This window comes from Diaphorina citri, unplaced genomic scaffold, assembly GCF_000475195.1.
Source record: "Diaphorina citri unplaced genomic scaffold, Diaci psyllid genome assembly version 1.1 scaffold1461, whole genome shotgun sequence".
Taxonomy (NCBI): domain Eukaryota; kingdom Metazoa; phylum Arthropoda; class Insecta; order Hemiptera; family Psyllidae; genus Diaphorina; species Diaphorina citri.
Window position 1 is genome coordinate 11,556 of NW_007378887.1, and position 23,966 is coordinate 35,521.

Sequence of the window (23,966 nt, forward strand, 5' to 3'; positions counted from 1 at the left end):
AGAGTAAGAGAGGGGGAGGAGGGTAAAGGAAATGAAGAGGAAGGAAAGAGAAAGAGAGAGGAGGAGGGTAAAGCAAATGAAGAGGAAGAAGGAAAGAGTAAGAGAGGGGGAGGAGGGTAAAGGAAATGAAGAGGAAGGAAAGAGAAAGAGAGAGGAGGAGGGTAAAGGAAATGAAGAAGGAAAGAGAAAGAGAGGGGAGGAGGGTAAAGGAAATGAAGAGGAAGAAGGAAAGAGTAAGAGAGGGGGAGGAGGGTAAAGGAAATGAAGAGGAAGGAAAGAGTAAGAGAGGGGGAGGAGGGTAAAGGAAATGAAGAGGAAGAAGGAAAGAGAAAGAGAGGGGGGAGGAGGGTAAAGGAAATGAAGAGGGAAGGAAAGAGAAAGAGAGAGGAGGAGGGTAAAGCAAATGAAGAAGGAAAGAGAAAGAGAGGGGAGGAGGGTAAAGGAAATGAAGAGGAAGAAGGAAAGAGTAAGAGAGGGGGGAGGAGGGTAAAGCAAATGAAAGAAGGGAGAAGGAAGAGGAGGGTGAAATGTCTCTGGTATTGATCTAGCATAGGGTGGAAAGCGAGAGACGAGAGGGGAAGAAGAAGAAATGAAAGGAAGGGGAAAGAGAAGAGCGGAGAGAGAGAAAGAGAGAGGGGAGTAAGAGAAAAGAGGAAGAGGGAGGAAGGGAGAGAAAGGGGAGGAGAGTAAAGGAAGTGAAGAAGAAGGAAAGAGAAAGAGAGGGGGAGGAGGGGAAAATGTCTCTGGTATTGATCTAGCATAGGGTGGAAAGCGAGAGACGAGAGGGGAAGAAGAAGAAATGAAAGGAAGGGGAAAGAGAAGAGGAAGGAGGAGAAGGGAGGAAGAAGAAATGAAGGGAAAGAAGAAGAAGAAAGAGACGAGAAGGAAGGGGAAAAAGAAGAAGAAGGAGAAGAAGGAGAAGAAGAGAACCCGCGGCCTAGCGCTTACCAGGCAGACGCACTACCAACTAAGCTAACTAGGCTGGCAAGGAGTATTTTCCTTTCGAGAAATTGACCCCTGCTAAAATGGAAATATAGAAACTGATGGTGGATTTCACCAACCTTCCTTCCAGCCTCAAACAACCCGTTAGCTTAACAGCCCTGTTAAGCCAATACAAATTAAATGGAACTTAACTGTGGCTGTTAGTTTAACATGAGTTCTAATGACTGAATATTTTTTTTTTTTAAGAGGTTTAACAGAGGGAACTGTAACTGCTATGGTCTTATCGTCCCGAAGTCGAAGAGAGAAGGAATACAGGATAGGAGAAAGCCAGCCGTTCCGAGAACGAACATTATCCCATCAGGATAAAATCCGGGAGAAGAAGAAGAAGGAGAAGAAGAAGAAGGAGAAGAAGAAGAAGGAGGAGGAGAAGAAGAAGAAGAAGAAGGAGGAGACGAGAAGGAAGGGGAAAAAGAAGAAGAAGAAGGAGAAGAAGAAGAAAGGAGAAGAAGAAGAAGAAGAAAAAAAGACGAAGAAGAAGAGAGGAAGAAGAAGAGGAAGAGGAAGAAGAAGAAAGAAGAAGAAGAGAAGAGAGAAGAAGAAGTAGAAGGAGAAGAAGGAGAGGGAGAAGAAGGAGAGGGAGAAGACGAAGAAGAAGAGAGGAAGAAGAAGAAGAAGAAGAAGAAGAAGAAGAAGAAGAAGAAATGAAGGGAAAGAGGAAGAGAGAAGGAAAAAGTGAAGGGAACAAAGAAGAGAAGAAGAATTAGAAGAGGAGGAGGAAAGAGGCGAGGAGGAAAGAGAAAAGGACGAGAAGGAAGAGGAAAAAGAATGGGAAGGAGATGAAGATAAGAGGGGAAAGAGAAGAGAAGAAGAGGAGGAGGAGGAGAAGAAGAAGAGGAGAAAAAAGAAAGATAGGGTTGAGTAGGGGTAGCAAATAATGTAAACAAACCACGACACAGGGTAGGTGTAGGTACTATGTTAGAGCATGAAACACATTTTCGATAGAGAGAGAGAGAAGGAGAGGAAGAGGGGGAGAGAGAGGGAGAGAGAGGGAAGGAGGGAGAGAGAGAATGGTAGTAAATGTTCATTTTACATCCGGGATGAAAAGGAAATTAATTATTTAAACACTATCTCCCTCTCTCTTCCTCCCTTCCATCCTCTCTCCCTCTCTCTCTCTTCCTCCCAGCCTCTCTTTCTCTATTCCTTACTTGGCCAGTTTTCAATTTTTTGTTAGAACGTGTGTGCCGGTCTCTCTCTCTCAGCTCTCTCTTGGTTTTATGTAGTTAGGGTAATTGAGAAAAAACAAATCAAAACATGATTTGATGTAATTTTTGAGAGGAGCTCACCTCTAAAATAAGTTAGAAATTAGCTTAGGAGGTGAAATATTGTAATATTTTTAAAAAAACGGAAAAAAAGTCCTTCACAGTATTATTTTTATTCTTCCTTGTCATTATAATTATGTCAGTCACTCATCCTCAGACAGTCTGACAGACCCGGTTGAGAGTCAGAACGTGTGTGGCGGAAAAAGCTTCGGACCTAGGTCTCTCGGACGGTCTGACAGACCTACAGGTCTTTCAATAGGGATTTACGTAGGTACAGGATTGATCTCATGAACTCTTGTTTAACAGGCGACCACTACACCACCGAGGTATAGGTACTAGCAGAATGTAAACTCGGTTGAAGTTGAAAAGGAAAAGGAATTTTAATTGTACAGGGGTTGGATGGAAGAGAATGCCCTAGGCATTAATCCCGCCCCTGAGTTAGAATTTTTCAATATTTTTTTTTCTCTTTCTTTCTTTCTTTCTTTCTTTATTCAATTTTCGTTTTCTTTTGTTAATTTATCATTTTGTTATTTTGTTTTGTGTACCTGTTTGTAAATATTGTAAAATTCTAATGTTTTTTTTTACTGTACTTATTTTTTCCAATAAATAAATGTAAAAATGGTATTTATTCCCGTGAATATGGGTAAAAAAAAAAAAAAAATATGCTTGCATTAGACAAGGTTGCCATATGTGGGGAGTGAAGAGGAAGACAATTAAAGGTGGACTTTTTCAGCTGCACCTGACAGGTCTACCTGATAGTGTGTGTGTGTGCTCATCAGGTGTAAGGTAGACCTGATCAGGTTTACTTGTCAGGTGTACCTGAAAGTGAGTGGCTGGCCTAAGAACATGGCAGTTCACCAGGCCAAGTACCTAATCAAGTTCAACTACTTAAGTAGAAATGTGTAGATTTAGGTTTTTCTCCAGGGATCAATAGTCATAGAACCAGAGTCAGTGGAAATAACAAGCTGAATGTGAAACAGAACCAGATGGACCACTGAGGTTAAGCATTATTACACTTCTTGATTGGTGGTGGTCAACCTTGTTTTTTTTTTTTTTTTTTTTTTTTTGGGAAAGGAAATAATGACACAAAAAATGTCATAATTATAAAGCTAGGTAGGTGCTCATAGGTTGGTATATTACCCAATCTTACCTACCCATTATTATACCTACATACCTACCACATACCTACCATATTCAACTGTGTGTGCTCATCAGATAGGTATCAGATAGGATACTGTGTGTGCTCATCAGATAGGTATCAAGTAGACCTGACTGGTGGACCTTTTCAGCTGCACCTGACAGGTCTACCTGATAGTGTGTGTGTGCTCATCAGGTGTAAGGTAGACCTGATCCGGTTTACTTGTCAGGTGTACCTGAAAGTGAGTGGCTGGCCTAAGAACATGGCAGTTCACCAGGCCAAGTACCTAATCAAGTTCCACTAACTTTTTTTTAGGAGACATTAGGAACTTTTTGAGTGGGCCATTAGTTGGTCCTTTGTCCTTCTCCTTTTCCCTTATCTACCTTGGTGGTGTAGTGGTCATGACACTCGCTTGGCAAGCAGGAGGGCGTGGGTTCGATTCCGGACGAAGCTTGTAATTTTATCCTCATTTATTTGAGAATTTGAGCACATAATAATGTAGATGTCGCTCTAAGGGTTAGGTGGTAGAGAACGCCTCCGGCGTTAACCTTCTTTTCTTTAGGAGACATTAGGAACTTTTTGAGTGGACCATTAGTTGGTCCTTTGTCCTTCTCCTTTTCCCTTATCTACCTTGGTGGTGTAGTGGTCATGACGCTCGCTTGGTAAGCAGGAGGGCGTAGGTTCGATCCCAGACGAAGCATGTACTTTAATCCTCATTTATTTGAGAATTTGAGCACATAATAATGTAGATGTCGCTCTAAGGGTTAGGTGGTAGAGAACGCCTCCGGCGTTAACCTCGCCTAGTGGTTACCTTCTACTCAAGAGTAGGTTATATTTGGTGAAGCTGAGAGCTTCTTCACAATTTTTGTGGATATCACACCATTACTAACAGCCTCCTTTACTATTTCTGAATTTTTCTTTTTACTCTGGTAATGCCGCCACTGGTCGCTACTCTATTAAAGTAGCTACTCAATTGTCCTCATGAGGCTAAGTGCACCCCGAAATCCAAGCACAAAGCTGAAAAAACTTCGACCCCGCCGGGAATCGAACCCGGGACCTCCGGAGTGCAAGCCTAGTGTGATATTATTATTATTATTATTATATTACACTTTATTAGGATTTTACAATATTTTTACAATACAATATTTACAAACAGGTACACAAAACAAAATAACAAAAGAATAAGAAATTAACAAAAGAAAACGAAAATTGAATAAAGAAAGAAAAAAAAATTGAAAAATCCTAACTCAGGGGCGGGAAATCGAATATACAGGGTGGTCCAGAATTATAGGGACAACGGCCTACAGTAGATATATGGGATCATTTCCAACAATAATCATTCCCATATGCATGAGCGGTTTCGATCGGTTCTTACCCACTGGGCCTCGGAGGTTGCTTAAACTTCTTCATTTCTTCATTCACTTGCATTTTTTTCCGCCAGGTGGCGCATTGGACGATCGATTCTTCTGGAACAAACACATGCTGTCCGATATAATTCAAATAGGGAACGATTATTCCCGGGCCTGGGTCAATCCGATTGAAATTTGGTATGTAAACGGTTAGAGATATTGTAAATGTTACAACAGAACACTCAAATAAGCACCATTCAATAGGATAAGGAAAGTCGTGTGATGTTCACACCAGATTTTTATTTCGTATCAAAGAAACAACTGCTACACTGAGTGTGGTCTATGTAGTAGCATGTCCAACTCTCCATCCTGTAGTATGTCTCTCATTTTCATACACAAAAAGCCCAAACTGAGGCTTAGATGTAGGGGCTGGACAGCCCTAAAGGATGGGTTAAGCTTCTACGATGTCTCATTAGATGAACGAGAAGAGACACAATACTTCCCACTAAGGTGCTGGGTCAACACGAGAACACCTCAATGTAATTCGTTTTTCAGTCGTACTTGCTTAGTTCCGTGTCTGTGAGATAGGCATGGTACCCTCACCTATCTCGCGGTGTTAGAAGGATTGGGGCGTAAACCCTTTTGGACGCCCAGAAACAATATCTGGTCTCGTTCTAAGCTATGCTAGTTCAAATTTTTGTCGATGGTCGGAATCGAACCCCGAACCTTTTTAATCATGAACGAATGTTTCAGATACAAGCGCCGTGGGCTGAATCCGGAAGGCCATTGCGCCAACTACGTAGAAACGGAACAGATAAGGGCCTCGGAGGTTGCTTAAACTTCTTCATTTCTTCATTCACTTGCATTTTTTACCGCCAGGTGGCGCAATGGACGATCGATTCTTCTGGAACAAACACATGCTGTCCGATATAATTCAAATAGGGAACGATTATTCCCGGGCCTGGGTCAATCCGATTATCCAGGGCTATGTTGAAATAGCTCCCATCTATAAACTAGACCTGAGCTTGATACTGATTAGTAGACGAAGCAGATTCCGTGCTGGCACTAGGTAAGTAGAGGTAGAAACACACTAACTTGTTTTTTCACTGTCCTTTTTACTTTCCTTATCCTATAGGAAGGAAAGTAATGTAATCGGGTCAAATTTTCGATGGTCAGATTTTAGTGCCAACACTTCCATACATACTCTGGTCCTGAATAATTAAAATAATAAATACCTTACGACCTTCCGATTTTATTTCATGTTAACTTCTTGCTGTTGCTTATCTCAGGTGACCTTCCCAAAGACATGAACTCCAAGTTCCAAGTGATGTGGGCGAACAACGGCGACATTATAAATAACACTTCCATACATACTCTGGTCCTGAATAATTAAAACAATAAATACCTTACGACCTTCCGATTTTATTTCATTTTAACTTCTTGCTGTTGCTTATCTCAGGTGACCTTCCCAAAGACATGAACTCCAAGTTCCAAGTGATGTGGGCGAACAACGGCGACATCATCAGCAAGCAGTACGCCGGCACAGCGGCCCTCAAAGGCGATTTCACCCGGACGGGAGATAGGAAGCTATCCGGCCTTATGAAAGATGGCATGACCTCGGCTAATAGATACTATCTGAGCCGATTCAAAGATAATATGAGACAGTCCTGCATTGATATCATGTGTGGTAAGTGCAGAAGGTCCCGGGTTCGAATCCCACCACCGACAAAAACACACTTGTTATTTCACTGTCCTTTTTACTTTCCTTATCCTATTTTACGTTTGGTTAAAATAGGTGCTGCGGTTGGCGGTATTTTGACCGCTTTTTGGCGGGTTTCGACCGTTTTTTGGCGGTTTGTCTCTTCTTGTCGATCTGACGAGGGACATACTAAGGAATGGACGTGCTACGACACAGACCACATGTGTCTAATGTAGCAGTTGTTTCATTGCTACAAGAAAAATACTTTGCTTATACTCCCCCATGAAATGCTGGATCAATAGAGAAGCACTAGGAAATACCTAATCCAGAATATTTTACAGGTTATAGTAAACCCAAACATGTTGATTCAACCGCCCAAGTCGTATTCTTGGAGGTTTGTTTCACTGTCCTTTTTATTTCGTATCAAAGAAACAACTGCTACACTGAGTGGTCTATGTATTAACATGTCCAACTTTCCATCCTGTAGTATGTCTCTCATATTCAAACACAAAAAGCCCAATCTGAGGCTTAGGTGTATGGGCTGGACAGCCCTAAAGGATGGGTTAAGCTTCTACGATGTCTCTCATTAGATGAACGAGAAGAGACACAATACTTCCCACTAAGGTGCTGGGTCAACACGAGAACACCTCGATGTAATTCGTTTTTCAGTCGTACTTACTTAGTTCCGTGTCTGTGAGATAGGCATGGTACCCTCACCTATCTCGCGGTGTTAGAAGGATTGGGGTGTAAACCCTTTTGGACGCCCAGAAACAATATCTGGTCTCCTTTTAAGCTATGGCTAGAGACTTGAAATTTGGTATATATCTTTCAAATGTGACGAGGATGCGACACGAAACTTTTGGTTAAGACCGGTGCAACGCTTGGCGGCATTTTACCGCTTGGTCTCCTTTTAAGCTATGCTAGTTCAAATTTTTATCGATGGTCGGAATCGAAACCGGAACCTTCTTAATCATGAACGAATGTTTCAGATACAAGCGCCGTGGGCTGAATCCGGAAGGCCATTGTGCCAACTACGTAGAAACCTAAGCTATGCTAGTTCAAATTTTTGTCGATGGTCGGAATCGAACCCGGAACCTTCTTAATCATGAACGAATGTTTCAGATACAAGCGCCGTGGGCTGAATCCGGAAGGCCATTGTGCCAACTACGTAGAAACGGAACAGATAATCTCATACAAGAGTCATGCTGTTAGTTTTGTCCAAGTCAGAGGTTCGGTACCTTTGTTCTGGTCCCAGCCGGGGATCAAATATAGACCTGCCCCTATCCTTCATAGAAGTAAGTACCAACCTTAGTAGTAATAGTCTTAAGATGTGTCTCAGAACAATAATAAACATAGAAGGAAGGTTTGGGTCTTTTTACATATCAAGGTCGAAGGACAGTTCACGAACAGCTAACTAACCAAATTTGTTTAGTCAGCTGACTAAATTCTTCTCTCATTGGTGGAAATTTTCTGAAAATTATTGAAATCTTTGTTTACATTTTGCAGTCCCGGTCTGTATTTTCAATTTCCTCCGATTTCTGAATGGTTTTATTAATTTTTAAAGTCAATAATGGATAAATAAGATAAGATACCCATCGAATTTACCTAGAAGTTGTTAAAAGTAAAAGTTTCGTAAAAAAGCAGAAATAATGTTTCAAAATTTCTGTAAAAATCATCCTACCCAAGGAAATTATTAATATCTCGGGAACGGTATAAGCTAAAGTCTTGAAATTTGGTATGTAGTTCACAAATGTAACAAGGATGCAACACAAAACGTTTGGTTAAAATAGGTGCTGCGGTTGGCGGTTTTCAGCTATATAGACTAAACGGTGAGAGATATTGTAAATGTTACAACAGAACACCCAAATAAGCACCATTCAATAGGATAAGGAAAGTTGTGTGATGTTCACACCAGATTTTTATTTCTTATCAAAGAAACAACTGCTACACTGAGTGGTCTATGTAGTAGCATGTCCAACTCTCCATCCTGTAGTATGTCTCTCATTTTCATACACAAAAAGCCCAAACTGGGGCTTAGGTGTAGGGGCTGGACAGCCCTAAAGGATGGGTTAAGCTTCTACGATGTCTCTCATTAGATGAACGAGAAGAGACACAATACTTCCCACTAAGGTGCTGGGTCAACACGAGAACACCTCGATGTAATTCGTTTTTCAGTCGTACTTACTTAGTTCCGTGTCTGTGAGATAGGCATGGTACCCTCACCTATCTCGCGGTGTTAGAAGGATTGGGGTGTAAACCCTTTTGGACGCCCAGAAACAATATCTGGTCTCCTTTTAAGCTATGCTAGTTCAAATTTTTATCGATGGTCGGAATCGAAACCGGAACCTTCTTAATCATGAACGAATGTTTCAGATACAAGCGCCGTGGGCTGAATCCGGAAGGCCATTGTGCCAACTACGTAGAAACGGAACAGATAATCTCATACAAGAGTCATGCTGTTAGTTTTGTCCAAGTCAGAGGTTCGGTACCTTTGTTCTGGTCCCAGCCGGGGATCAAATATAGACCTGCCCCTATCCTTCATAGAAGTAAGTACCAACCTTAGTAGTAATAGTCTTAAGATGTGTCTCAGAACAATAATAAACATAGAAGGAAGGTTTGGGTCTTTTTACATATCAAGGTCGAAGGACAGTTCACGAACAGCTAACTAACCAAATTTGTTTAGTCAGCTGACTAAATTCTTCTCTCATTGGTGGAAATTTTCTGAAAATTATTGAAATCTTTGTTTACATTTTGCAGTCCCGGTCTGTATTTTCAATTTCCTCCGATTTCTGAATGGTTTTATTAATTTTTAAAGTCAATAATGGATAAATAAGATAAGATACCCATCGAATTTACCTAGAAGTTGTTAAAAGTAAAAGTTTCGTAAAAAAGCAGAAATAATGTTTCAAAATTTCTGTAAAAATCATCCTACCCAGGAAATTATTCATGGTCCGGCACTGGTACCAAATCAGCTGATATATAACAGCAGTGAATTACAGATTTGAAAAGTGTCTTTCGTTTTAGTCCTAAACCTTCCTTCTATGTTTATTATTATTCTGAGAGATGTGTCCACACATAGTGGACCGGACGTCGATCCACATCGATTCATAACGATCGACAACGGTCCACGAATAATAATATTAATTCAGTTTCTTTTTTATACTTCTGAAATGGGACTGAAGAGTAGGCATTACCCCAGCAATAGGCTACTAATTTTTTAAGAGGTTTGATAGAGGGATATGTAACAACGGCAGTCTTTTCGTTCCAAAAGCGAAGAGAGAAGGGAAGACAGGACAGAAGAAAGCTAGACGTTCCGGGAACGAACCATATCCGTTTAGGATAAAATCAGACCCAGGCGGGAATCGCGACCTAGCGCGTACAAGGCACACGCTACCCTCCAAGCTAATTGAGCTTTTCCAACTCTTAATTATTACACGTTTGCGTTTCATATTCTAAGCGATTCTCGAGAAACCGACCCCGTGGGAAAGACTTTTAACCTCAGTAATCCTTCAGAAAGTAAGTACTAACCTCAGTAATCCTTCAGAAAGTAAGTACCAACCTCAGTAATCCTTCATAGAAGTAAGTAAGTTGAAACATCATCCAAGTAAGCGCAACTAATCTATTGAGCTTTTCCAACTCTTAATTATTACACGTTTGCGTTTCATATTCTAAGCGATTCTCGAGAAACCGACCCCGTGGGAAAGACTTTATAAACACTATGTATCCTGCCTCGGTGGTGTAGTGGTCAAGGCGCTCGCCTGGTAAACAGGAGGGCGTGGGTTCAATCCCAGCCGAGGTATGGAATTTCCTACAAATGCACCCAAAATCTTTAGACCAAATTTCTTTGATGTGTTACTTAAACAAACATGTTTGTCAAATTTATCAAGTATGGACAAACTGTTATGGTGGAATGACCCTGTCATCTGTACACTCTGACTAATTTTACTCTGATCACTAATTTTATGACTCAACATAGCATAGCACTGAGTCATCTATCAAACTCTCAAACTTGTTTTCGTTTCAGCATGGGAGTGTGTACACTCTGTACACTTTTACATTTAGATTTAGAACTTGCTTCTTTTTTTTAGATAAATCTCCTTTATGCATGATTTTTTTTTTTTTTTTTTTTTTTTTTTTTTTTTTTTTTTGACTCCTTTTTTGTATTTACAATAATAACTATTTTCTCCTCAGATTTCGCGGAAAACCAGCAAGCCTTCGAGAAGCACTTTGAAGAACAACTCTCGCTTTATGATAAAGTGATCATTGTGAATCTAGTGGAACATATGGGTAAAGAGTCCATCATATACAATGCCTACACTCAGCATGTACTCAGTTTGAACAACGAACAGCTAGTGTATGTCAGCTTTGATTTTCACGAGTACTGTCGAGGTGAGAAAGAAATTATAGTTCTCACAAAAAAGTAGTTTTTTCTTTAAAGAATAAATAAATAAATAAAATCTATATACATATATACAAAAGAGAATAAAAAATAAAAAAAAAAGACGTTTGATATTGATACTGCGACAACGGAGGTTTTATTGTCCCGAAATCGAAGAAAGAAGAACAGGATAGAAGACAGACAGAAGCTCATTTCTTTAGAATATAAAATGTGGGAATCGGAACCCGTGACCTAGCGCCTTAAGGTGTATTGATTGGGGAACTATATGTTTTTATTTTTTTTAAGAGGTTTGACAGAGGGAACTGTAACTGCTGTTGTCTTATCGTCCCGAAATCGAAGAGAGAAGGAAGACAGGATAGGAGAAAGCCAGCCGTTCCGAGAACGAACATTATCCCATCAGGATAAAATCCGCCCCGGGCGGGAATCGAACCCGCGGCCTAGCGCTTACAAGGCAGACGCACTACCAACTAAGCTAACTAGGCTGACTGGGGGACCTTAAACAGCCTGAAATTTCCCTTGCTACAGAAATGGTTTCAGGCCCCCTTGATGAACTACATGTTTGCAAGCAGTTATTTTAACATTTTCATTATTTGGTCCAATTTTTAGTTTCTTTGTCTTGTAACCACCGATTTTTTTTTATTATTATTATTTTTTATGTAATGTAATGTAGTACCTAGTTAGCCGTGTGACGTTCACACTAGCTTTTCCTTATAAATTACATATTTATCATTCCCTTTTGTTCTAGGCATGCATTTCGAGCGTGTGTCCCTCCTCACAGACAAGCTCAAACAAGAGTCCATATTCCAAGATATGGGCTACAGCTGGAAAGATAAACAAGGCCTCATTTGTCAACAGAAAGCCATATTTCGCGTCAACTGTATAGATTGTCTAGACCGAACCAATGTCGTACAGACAGCTCTAGCTAAGACGGTGCTGATTAAACAGTTGAAGAAACTTGGTATTGTCTCGCCTGAAGGTAAGATATGGTTGTATAGAATAGCCATATTTTGCGTCAATCGTACAGAAAGCCATATTTCGCATCAACTGTATAGATTGTCTAGACCGAACCAATGTCGTACAGACAGCTCTAGCTAAGACTGTGCTGATTAAACAGCTGAAGAAACTTGGTATTGTCTCGCCTGAAGGTAAGTAGGTAATTTTACTGTTCTGCTGAATAGGTGATTACAAGGTGGGGGGGAAGAGTTTATTATACTACGGCCTACGACAGAAAATGTTAACAGGGTTTGGCAAATGGGAAGATAGAGCTGACTAGAACAGGCTGACCATAAGCTCCTACAGTCCGACCCCGTATAAGCAGGAAAAGGCCAAGGCAAGTGAATGGGTCCAATTTTATCTTCTTACAATTTGTGTGAATGCCGTGTATTTATCTGGGTATGCAATATGCAACATGAGGAAAATTAGTGGAGATGCCAAGTAAACCTTGATTTTTCTTCTGACCAGCACCTGAGAGCTTTGTCTAACTGATGAGTTCAAATAAGAACGAAACGCGTCTTAGGCTGCTCTTAGGTGTTGGCTAAATTGGTGACCCCGACGTGATGGAAATTAGGAAACTTGAGAGCCCTCATCTGGACTTGACCGCGTCTACCAATAGTCTTATAGTCTTAAGTCTCAGTAGTAATAGTCTTAAGATGTGTCCACACATAGTTGACCGGACGTCTATCCACATCGAACGATCGACAACGGTCCACGAATAATAATATTAATTGAGTTTCTTTTTTATACTTCTGAAATAGGACTGAAGATTAGGCATTACCCCAGCAATCAGCAATAGGCTACTAATTTTTTTAGGAGGTTTGATAGAGGGATATGTAACAACGGCAGTCTTTTCGTTCCAAAAGTGAAGAGAGAAGGAAACACAGGACAGAAGAAAGCTAGACATTCCGGGAACGAACCTTATCCGTTTAGGATAAAATCAGACCCAGGCGGGAATCGCGACCTAGCGCTTACAAGGCACACGCTACCCTCCGAGATAATGGAGCAGTTGCAAATGGGTAAAAATTATTAATAAATGGTCGATTCCTACGTAAAAAGTAGTGAAAAATCCAAATCTGAGGTCAAAATTCTGAAAAAGTAACTTTAAAAGGTCGAAAATTCAATTTTTAATTGCCGTTCTAATGAAAAAGTTCAAAAAGTTGTGACGTCAGATTTCACGTCAAACTGCGCAGAAACGCTTGCGCACAAACAAACGAAGCGGGAGTAATGAATTATCGTCATCGCGTACAGGAGCGTATGCCGTGACGTCAAAGTTCACGATTTACCGGCATTTTTTAAATCGATTTATCTCGGTATCTAGAAGTCGTAGAAGAAAAAGAAAAATTCCGTTGGTCCTCATTTTTCCTGCTCTAGCGCGACTGATATACACGTTTGCGTTTCATATTCTAAGCGATTCTCGAGAAACCGACCCCATGGGAAAGACTTTATCAACACTATGTATTTACAATAATAACTATTTTCCCCTCAGATTTCGCGGAAAACCAGCAAGCCTTCGAGAAGCACTTTGAAGAACAACTCTCCCTCTATGATAAAGTGATCATTGTGAATCTAGTGGAACAGATGGGCAAAGAGTCTATCATATACAATGCCTACACTCAGCATGTACTCAGTTTGAACAACGAACAGCTAGTGTATGTCAGCTTTGATTTTCACGGATTTGACCACAATAATAGTAGTAGCCTACTGCTGGAGAAAAGGGACTTTTCAGTCCTATGCGAGATTATTATGTATTTACAATAATAACTATTTTCCCCTCAGATTTCGCGGAAAACCAGCAAGCCTTCGAGAAGCACTTTGAAGAACAACTCTCGCTATATGATAAAGTGATCATTGTGAATCTAGTGGAACATATGGGTAAAGAGTCTATCATATACAATGCCTACACTCAGCATGTACTCAGTTTGAACAACGAACAGCTAGTGTATGTCAGCTTTGATTTCCACGAGTACTGTCGAGGTGAGAAAGAAATTATAGTTCTTACCAAAAAGTAGTTTTTTATTTATCAAACAAGCTGGGCCCGTCCCTCCGGGAATTTTTTAGTCCGTAGTTTATTCGATCGTGATTATATTTACCAAAAAGTAGTTTTTTATTTATCAAACAAGCTGGGCCCGTCCCTCCGGGAATTTTTTAGTCCGTAGTTTATTCGATCGTGATTAGTTATTGTTATTGTTATTGTTATTGTTATTGTTATTGTTATTGTTATTGTTATTGTTATTGTTATTGTTATTGTTATTGTTATCGTTATTGTTATTGTTATTGTTGTTATTGTTGTTATTGTTGTTATTGTTGTTATTGTTGTTATTGTTGTTATTGTTGTTATTGTTGTTATTGTTGTTATTGTTGTTATTGTTGTTATTGTTGTTATTGTTGTTATTGTTGTTATTGTTGTTATTGTTGTTATTGTTGTTATTGTTGTTATTGTTGTTATTGTTGTTATTGTTGTTATTGTTGTTATTGTTGTTATTGTTGTTATTGTTGTTATTGTTGTTATTGTTGTTATTGTTGTTCTCCTGCCTTGTAAGCGTTGGGTCACGGGTTGGATTCCAGCCTAGGGCGAACTTTATCCTAAACAGAAAACAGATAAGGTTCGTTCTCGGAACGGCTGGCTTTCCACCCTGTTCTCCTTCTTAGGGCCTCCGTTGTTACAGTTCCCTCTATCAAATCTCTTAAAAAAGAAAAAAAAATCTGGTGTGAACACTACAAGTCTTTTGGTAATTATTCAAAAACCTTGACAATGAAAAAGAATACTGCATTTTGTGTTCAACCCCATCTTATAATAACACTTGTCACTGCTCAAATTGTGAAAGCTCCTTTTTGTGTTTAACCTAACCCTATCTATAATACCTACTGGTCACTGTTCGATTGTGACAGCTCCTTTTTGTAACAGTTTCCCATTGACGTGACTTCCGACCAACTACTCGACTTTCTACTACATTTGTGGAACCAAACAAACCTCAGTGGTGCAGTGCTTAGGGCGGTGGACTTTGGATCTGGAGGGTGGTGGTTCGCATCCCTGTCAAGTCATACAATTTAGCGTCGTGTATTAAGCGGGGAACGACATTTGTGACAAACATTTATGCTTCATTCATTCATTGTTGTTGCGTCTTCGTAGCCGAAGGTTGCTCAGATTCTTCTAATGACATTCCTCCATTCTTCTCTATTCTCTGCCGTTCTTTTGCACTCCCCATATGTGTTGATGTTGGTCCATTCCTTGATGTCATCTGTCCATTTTCTTCGTTGTCTATGCTTAACACAATAGAATTAAACATTAAACATTTATGCTTAACACAATTAGAATTCTTTTCTTTTCTTTCGTTTCAGGTGAAATCGAGAACACGGACGGCGCGATTTCCGACGACGAAGATGATGACGACGTCGATAATTCGGAAGAAGAAGATCCTAATGCCGTCCTGCATATTAAAACCCTGATAGAGGATTGTAAACGACTCATGCTTACGGATCAAGAGCATGTGATTAATGCTTGGCCTTTGATAGCTTGGGAGGAACAAGGCAGTGGAGGTAATTACTTATTGTTAAGGTTTTTTTTTGTCGTCGATCTGACGAGGGACATACTAAGGAATGGACGTGCTACGACACAGACCACATGTGTCTAATGTAGCAGTTGTTTTATTGCTACAAGAAAAATACTTTGCTTATATTCATTCCCCCATGAAATGCTGGATCAATAGAGAAGCAATAGGAAATACCTAATCCAGAATATTTTACAGGTTATAGTAAACCCAAACATGTTGATTCAACCGCCCAAGTCGTATTCTTGGAGGTTTTTCCAACTTTTATTTTCACAATATTGTGTAAAAAACTGAAAGAAAAAAAAAAATAAAATAAAAATATTGGGGTTGGTCCCTAACTACACTGAGGGTGCAAACCACTTTGTGATGGTACTTACTTACTTGACCTATCTAAATTCCACTGCTCTATCAACTGAGCTACCAACCCCATGTACTAGTATAGGGTAAAAAAAGCCAATATAAACCTCAGTTTTGGATTTTTTTAACACCTACGTCATAAAAAACTAAAGAGAATATTGGCCAGTCATACAATTTTTTAGCAAATATACCCGTAACATATCCCAATACTATATTTCCCTTTAGTCTAAGGCCAGTCTAATTAGCTTGGAAAGTAGGGCTCCTGCCTTGTAAGCGTTGGGTCACGGGTTGGATTCCATCCTAGGGCGAACTTTATCCTAAACAGAAAACAGATAAGGTTCGTTCTCGGAACGGCTGGCTTTCTACCCTGTTCTCCTTCTTAAGGCCTCCGTTGTTACAGTTCCCTCTATGAAATCTCTTAAAAAAAGAAAAAAAATCTGGTGTGAACACTACACGTCTTTCGGTAATTATTCAAAAACCTTGACAATGAAAAAGAATACTGCATTTTGTGTTCAACCCCATCCTATAATAACACTTGTCACTGCTCAAATTGTGAAAGCTCCTTTTTGTGTTTAACCTAACCCTATCTATAATACCTACTGGTCACTGTTCGATTGTGACAGCTCCTTTTTGTAACAGTTTCCCATTGACGTGACTTCCGACCAACTACTCGACTTTCTACTACATTTGTGGAACCAAACAAACCTCAGTGGTGCAGTGCTTAGGGCGGTGGACTTTGGATCTGGAGGGTGGTGGTTCGCATCCCTGTCAAGTCATACAATTTAGCGTCGTGTATTAAGCGGGGAACGACATTTGTGACAAACATTTATGCTTCATTCATTCATTGTTGTTGCGTCTTCGTAGCCGAAGGTTGCTCAGATTCTTCTAATGACATTCCTCCATTCTTCTCTATTCTCTGAACGGTTTGTCAGTTTTAATGAAGTTTGGCAGAAATGTCCAACATGTAAGGAAAATTTAGATTTTAGGCCCGATTAGGCCTTTTGAAGCCGGGTAAGGTTTTTTTTTAATTTTCTTAAGGAAAGAGAGAGGAGAGATTTTTGTTTGTTTCACAGAGAATTATTCCTTATTGTTTGCAGGCAAAGAAGCTGTAGAATCGTACATTCCAAACATAGGTATCATCCGAAGCAATGTCAGCATAGAAGCAACCGAAGAACTTGATCTCAATGATATTCTAATTGATGAAAATCTATCCATGGGTAAGTTTGAAACTTTTCTTTTGTTTTAGAGAGGTTTGATGGAGGGAACCGCAACTGCTAAGGTCTTATCGTTCCGAAATCGAAGAGAGAAGGAAGACAGGATAGGAGAAAGCCAGTCGGTCCGAGAACGAACCTTATCTGTTTATGATAAAATCCGCCCCGGGCGGAAATCGAACCCGCGGCCTAGCGCTTACAACAGAGGTTTGATGGAGGGAACCGCAACTGCTAAGGTCTTATCGTCCCGAAATCGAAGAGAGAAGGAAGACAGGATAGGCCAAAGCCAGTCGGTCCGAGAACGAACCTTATCTGTTTATGATAAAATCCGCCCCGGGCGGAAATCGAACCCGCGGCCTAGCGCTTACAAGGCGAACGCGCTACCAACCAAACTAACTAGGCTCCCTAAAAGTACTCTAGTACTTAAAGGGATTTATTCCAAAAGAACATTTTATTGTTAATGTGATATAAAATAAACTTCATTATTATTAAACATTAAACATTTATGCTTAACACAATTAGAATTCTTTTCTTTTCTTTCGTTTCAGGTGAAATCGAGAACACGGACGGCGCGATTTCCGACGACGAAGATGATGACGACGTCGATAATTCGGAAGAAGAAGATCCTAATGCCGTCCTGCATATTAAAACCCTGATAGAGGATTGTAAACGACTCATGCTTACGGATCAAGAGCATGTGATTAATGCTTGGCCTTTGATAGCTTGGGAGGAACAAGGCAGTGGAGGTAATTACTTATTGTTAAGGTTTTTTTTTGTGTAAAAAGGATCATCAGAAATTATTTGTGGTGAAGGCCTTTATTTGGGTGAGTTACCTCGTTTTGAGCCTCTACATAACTTTGTGGGTGTCACAGTATTACAAGTCTTTCATTTACTCAATCATCGTATTTATCATCGCTTGTTTCTTTGACTTATAATGTCGCCACTCGTCGCTACTTGATTAAAGCTACTCACTTGTCATCACGAGGCTGAGTGCACCCCGGACTCCAAGCACAGAGCCGAAAAAACTTCGACCCCGCCGGGAATCGAACCCGGGACCTCCGGAGCTTAAGCCTAGTGTGATACCCACTGGTATTTGTTATGTTATAGGTGGGGAGGACTTTGATCGAATCCTAATCCTGACGAAGGATATGCTGAAGATCGCGGAGTACAATGTTCATTTGGACAGCATGAAGCTGATGGTCTGTGTGCCACTGAAGACCATTGTGGGCCTTTATTTGGGTAAGTTACCTCGTTTTGAAATTCAATTTTACATTTTGCGTTTAAAAGAAAATAAATATCCTTGAAAAGGGGGTGGCCCGTGCTCCAACAGGAGTGTCACAGGGCTTTCATATTCAGTTCAAAGGCTTGAAAGTAATGGGCGAAAGACTTTGAAAATAATAGAAAATGTACAAGCACGTTGATTACATCAACCAACCCTCTCAAAAGTTACTTTGAAAAGAAAAAAAAAATCGTCCTTTTTTTTGAAGAGAAAAATAAGGGACCTCTATATTCGACGAATTTACATTTACTTTGTTTTTTTATTTGTCTGTTAATCGAACGCTTTTTCCGAAGATGATGTTGGCACAGATTTCATTATGGGTATACATACCTTTAATTCCCGAGTAAACATAACTTTAGAGATCCATATTTTTTTCTATTTCTTATCCTTAACTGTATGCTGCAGATTGCTGAGACAGATCAGAAGAGAATTTCCAAAACTTTTTTACTTTCTATTACTACAGTATAGCGGAGCTATACTAGTAATGAAAGTATTGCAATCGGTCCAAATTTTCAAAATCGGGAAGCAAAAAAAAAAAGTGAATCAAATCATTAAAGAAAATAGATCCAGCAATAAATTTCATAATGTCAAGAAATTATATTTGAAGTACTGTGTCATGGGGGCAAACATCACAAGATGTCTTGCATTACCTGCCTCGGTGGTGTAGTGTTCAATACGCTCGCCTGGTAAACAGGAGGGAGGAGGGCTTGGGCTCAATCCCAGCCGAGGTATGGAATTTTATCCTCAATATAATTTGAGAATCTGGCCACAGTAATAGTAGTAGCCTACTGCTGGAGTAAAGGGACTTTTCAGTTCTATGCGAGCAGTATAAATAAGCACTATTGTTATTATTACCTTTCAGATGAACATTCCACTCCCTCCAACCAACCTGATCTCAACAACAGTACAACTGTTGACCTTGCAATCTCCCGAGATGTCAGTTTTGAAATGAAATATTTCTTGCATTACCTGCCTCGGTGGTGTAGTGTTCAATACGCTTGCTTGGTAAACAGGAGGGCTTGGGTTCAATCCCAGCCGAGATATGGAATTTTATCCTCAATATAATTTGAGAATTTGGCCGCAGTAATACTGGTAGCCTACTGCTGGAGTAAAGGGACTTTTCAGTCCTATGCGAGCAGTATAAATAAGCACTACTGTTATTATTACCTTTCAGATGAACATTCCACTCCCTCCAACCAACCTGATCTCAACAACAGTACAACTGTTGACCTTGCAATCTCCCTCCAAGCAACCTCTAATCTCCAACAAACCAACCTCCATGAATCTCCACAAATCACCAACGTTCCGTCTTCCATCACGAGGCAAGCTGATGAACATATACACGGCAGAAATAGCGGTTATATGCAAACTAATAACAACAAGAATGTCCAAATTGGCGAAGACGGCAGTCACAATGTCAATATCCTCCCTGACAGCAGTAACACTATCAACCACCAACGTTCCGTCTTCCATCACGAGGCAAGCTGATGAACATATACACGACAGAAATAGCGGTTATGTGCAAACTAATAACAACAAGAATGTCCAAATTGCCGAAGACGGCAGTCACAATGTCAATATCCTCCCTGACAGCAGTAACACTATCAAAAGTAACCCTGGTACCAGCACTAGTAATATTCAAAACCACTTTTTGAAGTAGTCAAAAATCAGAGTTGTTTAAGATGTTTGACTACTTCGATTTTGAATGAAACAAGACCATACTCTACCTATAATACTGGTCACTGTTCGATTGTGACAGCTCCTTTTTGTAACAGTTTCCCGTTGACGTGACTTCAGACCAACTACTCGACTTTCTACTACATTTGCGGAACTAAACAAACCTCAGCGCTGCAGTGCTTAGGGCGGTGGACTTTGGATCTGGAGAGTGGTGGTTCGCAACCCTGTCAAGTCATAAAATTTAGCGTAGTGTATTAAGCGGGGAACGACATTTGTGACAAACATTTATGCTTCATTCAATCATTGTTGTTGCGTCTTCGCAGCCGAAGGTTGCTCAGATTCTTCTAATGACATTCCTCCATTCTTCTCTATTCTCTGCCATTCTTTTGCACTCCCCATATGTTTTGATGTTGGTCCATTCCTTGATGTCATCTGTCCATTTTCTTCGTTGTCTATGCTTAACACAATAGAATTCCTTTTCTTTTCTTTCGTTTCAGGCGAAATAGAGAACACGGACGGCGCCATTTCCGACGACGAAGATGATGACGACGTCGACAATTCGGAAGAAGAAGATCCTAATGCCGTCCTGCACATTAAAACCCTGATAGAGGATTGTAAGCGACTCATGCTTACGGACCAAGAGCATGTGATTAATGCTTGGCCTTTGATAGCTTGGGAGGAACAAGGCAGTGGAGGTAAGAATAAGAGTAATGGTGGATTTGGCCAATGACTTAATGAGAGTTTTCACTAATGGGAGAATTTTCAATCATCGAAAAGGGAGTTTTTCTTCTTTTTCGTCGCCTTTTCCCGTGTATAGACGGGGTCGGCGTTTTTCGTCAGCCTCTCAATCAACCCTAACTAGGGTACTTGCTTTAGGCTGACATTTGGTTTTGGCTGGAAATTTTACGAGTGGATGCCCTTCGCACTCAACCTTTGCTATTTCTTTAGCAAGGGGAATTCAGGCTGGTATACTCTCTGTTTAACGTCACCCAGCCAGACAAGTGGAGTTAATAATAATAAGATTATTTTTATGTATAATGACATCAATATCAACATCATCATGTTCCTCTTTAAGTACTTTTGCACTTTTCAGGAACTCTTCTTTAGGTATATCATGGAATCATGGTATATGTTTGTGGTTATAGTTTGTGAATTTATTCTGTACCAATTACATGAGACCTTGTTTAGACTGCGGGAGTAAAGGGACTTTTCAGTCTCATTTCGGCAGTATAAACAAGGTATATTCTATTCTATTATGTTATGTCATAGGTGGGGAGGACTTTGATCGAATCCTAATCCTGACGAAGGATATGCTGAAGATAGCAGAGTACAATGTTCATTTGGACAGTATGAAGCTGATGGTGTGCGTGCCACTGAAGACCATTGTGGGCCTTTATTTGGGTGAGTTACCTCGTTTTGAAATTTAATTTTATATTTTTCATTTAAAGAAAATAAAATTTATTCATTCTAAAGCTCATGCCACGGAGAAACAGGGCCGGATTAGCCCCCCGCGGGGCCCGGGGCAGTTTCAAAGGCGCGGGGCCCCCAGTTTGGGCTGATCGAATTTAAAATTTTCAGCGCCGCAGGCGAAATTTTTCAAAAAGTAGGTAGATATGTGCCTCATGCTTTGTCACAAGTTAATTTTTGACGTACCTAATTCGTAGATATTTTCTTATCCTAATTTTCGCTGAACGCTAAAGTGAGCAAAATAAAATAGAGTGCCGCAGGCGAAATTTTTGAAAATTTTGCTAGATATTTTCTTATCCTAATTTTAGCTGAACGCCAAAGTGAGCAAAATAAATTAGAGCGCCGCAGGCGAAATTTTTAAAAATTTTGGTCCACAATCTTGAGAAATCCAGGCTCACCAAAAGTAAATTTTTCAGCGCCGCAGGCGATTTTTTTTTTTAGAAAAAACCCATAATATCTAGTGTAAGTCCTCAAAGCGCGGGGCCCCCAAAATTCAAATAATGCGTGATGAGTGTGCTGCATTAGCTGGCCTCGCCTATAATGGTGTGACTATCGAACCAGTTGTTCGTGAAGCTGGTCCTAATGGAGGTGCTTTGATAACTGATATCAAAGTCAATGGTATTTGGGAATCTGGAAAGGCTGCGTTTTTTGATAATCGCGTAATCAACGCTGACGCTCCTTCCTACGAATCCCAAGAGTGGACAACTACTTCTAAAGCTCATGCCACGGAGAAACATACTAAATATGACAGGGCGGTTGAAGATATTCGGGGCTCTTTTTCTCCACTTATTTGTTCGGTTGATGGTGCGTTACATCTTGAGTTCACATCCTTCCTGAAAAGAATAGCCTCAACACTAAGTGTAAAATGGAATAAGTGCATCAGCCAGTTATCAGGGTGGATAAAAACTAAGGTCCAAATAGCGATTATACGGGCAGTGTCCCTGAGGCTGCGAGGGAGCCGGTACAAGGCCAGAAGTTTGAACTTGGAAGATGGAGCAGGGGTTCCCTAGTGTGATGTTTTCTGGAGATGTTTTTTTTTATGAAAAAAAATAATAATAAAATCCCTTTCCTTTTTACTCATAAATAAAATTTATTTGGAGGAAATCTTCCAAAAGGGGTGGCTCGTGTTCCAACAGGAGTGTCTCAGGGCTTTCACATTCATATTCTGTTAAGATTGAAAGTAATTGGCGAAAGTTTTTATAAAGAAGAGAAAATGTATAAGTCGATTACATCGATCCCCTTGAAAGATACATTCTAAAAAAAAAAAAGTGCCTCTTGTGAAGAAAAAAGTGTTTCTTCTTTTACGAATTTTATAGTTTTTATGTGCTTGTTATCCGGTAACTCCGGAACGCTTTATCTGATGTTGATGATTGTTGGCACATATTTCACAATCGGTAAACATACCTTTAGAGACCCATGTTTTATCTATTTCTTTTCCTTAGTATGCTGCAGATTACTGCTACAGATCAAAGAACTTGAACAAAATTGTTAGTTTTTTTTTCTTCAATTTCCTATTCCCTACCCTTTTTCAGGACCACTGAACAAGTCCACTACAAATACCCCTGTCAACAGTCCCAATACTGCCCTACACACCAAATCTAAACGTCTCTACATGAAACTAATGTTCTGTTCTATTTCTCAGGACCACTGAACAAGTCCACCACAAACACCCCCGTCAACAGTCCCAATACTTTTTTTTTTTTTCAATTTCCTATTCCTTACTTTTCTCAGGACCACTGAACAAGTCCACCACAAACACTCCCGTCAACAGTCCCAATACTGCCCTACACACCAAATCTAAACGTCTCTACATGAAACTGGTACTGAGGGGCAACAACTCAGAAGTTAAAGATCTCATACTGACTTCATCTCGGATTCATTACTTCAATAATCAAGTCAGTTTGATGCGATCCATTGATGAGAAGAACGAGTCACTCAGAGCCGTCGTGGAGAGTATTCAGATCTGTATGCGACTCAGTAAGTGTTTTGACGAGAAGAGTGAGTGAGTTAAGTCACTCAACCGTTGTGGAGAGTATTCAGATCTGTATGCGACTCAGTAAGTGTTTTGACGAGAAGAGTGAGTGAGTTAGTGAGTTAAGTCACTCAGAACCGTTGTGGAGAGTATTCAGATCTGTATGCGACTCAGTAAGGTAATCATCTCTTTTAGTGAACTACCTACTGAGTCAATGTCAGTAAGTGTTGCCACAAATGAGTAAAGAGTGAATAAGTGAGTGAGTGAGCGAGTAGGTGAATGAATGAGTGAGTTACTGAGTTATTGTTATTATTTACAAAGAACTGCTCTTTTCAATGGACTACTCAGTGAGTCAGATACTTGAACATGTAACTCGCTCTTCAACTTTGGTATAAGATGTAAATCGTTGACTGAGTAGATCACTTAAAAGAGTAGTTCTTTTTTCTTATAACTCATTTACTCTCTACATATTGTTTACTTCTTTTATTTAAATTCTTCTTCCTCTTTTCTTTTTCTCCTTATAAATAGATCCTTTGAATGCAATTTTCCACTCTTTACATGTTTCAGTTTTTTTTTTTTTTTTTTTTTTTTTTTTTTTTTTTTGTAAAGAAAC

The 23,966-nt window shown here is 40.0% G+C and overlaps 1 protein-coding gene across 1 annotated transcript in view; it reads left to right on the forward strand.

The window, feature by feature from the left end:
- Positions 1–5,628: 5,628 nt before the first annotated feature.
- Positions 5,629–23,966, forward strand: part of LOC113470240 — a 22,502-nt gene continuing 4,164 nt past the window's right edge. The window contains exons 1-14 of the mRNA XM_026828520.1: positions 5,629–5,817; positions 7,570–7,742; positions 10,639–10,836; positions 11,592–11,936; positions 13,329–13,499; positions 13,619–13,816; positions 15,182–15,379; positions 16,845–16,964; positions 17,507–17,704; positions 18,066–18,197; positions 19,560–19,868; positions 20,412–20,609; positions 21,184–21,315; positions 23,113–23,383. Coding sequence (XP_026684321.1) covers positions 5,636–5,817; positions 7,570–7,742; positions 10,639–10,836; positions 11,592–11,936; positions 13,329–13,499; positions 13,619–13,816; positions 15,182–15,379; positions 16,845–16,964; positions 17,507–17,704; positions 18,066–18,197; positions 19,560–19,868; positions 20,412–20,609; positions 21,184–21,315; positions 23,113–23,383 — 2,825 coding nt within the window. The 5' untranslated portion in view covers positions 5,629–5,635. The remainder of the gene's footprint in view (positions 5,818–7,569; positions 7,743–10,638; positions 10,837–11,591; positions 11,937–13,328; positions 13,500–13,618; positions 13,817–15,181; positions 15,380–16,844; positions 16,965–17,506; positions 17,705–18,065; positions 18,198–19,559; positions 19,869–20,411; positions 20,610–21,183; positions 21,316–23,112; positions 23,384–23,966) is intronic.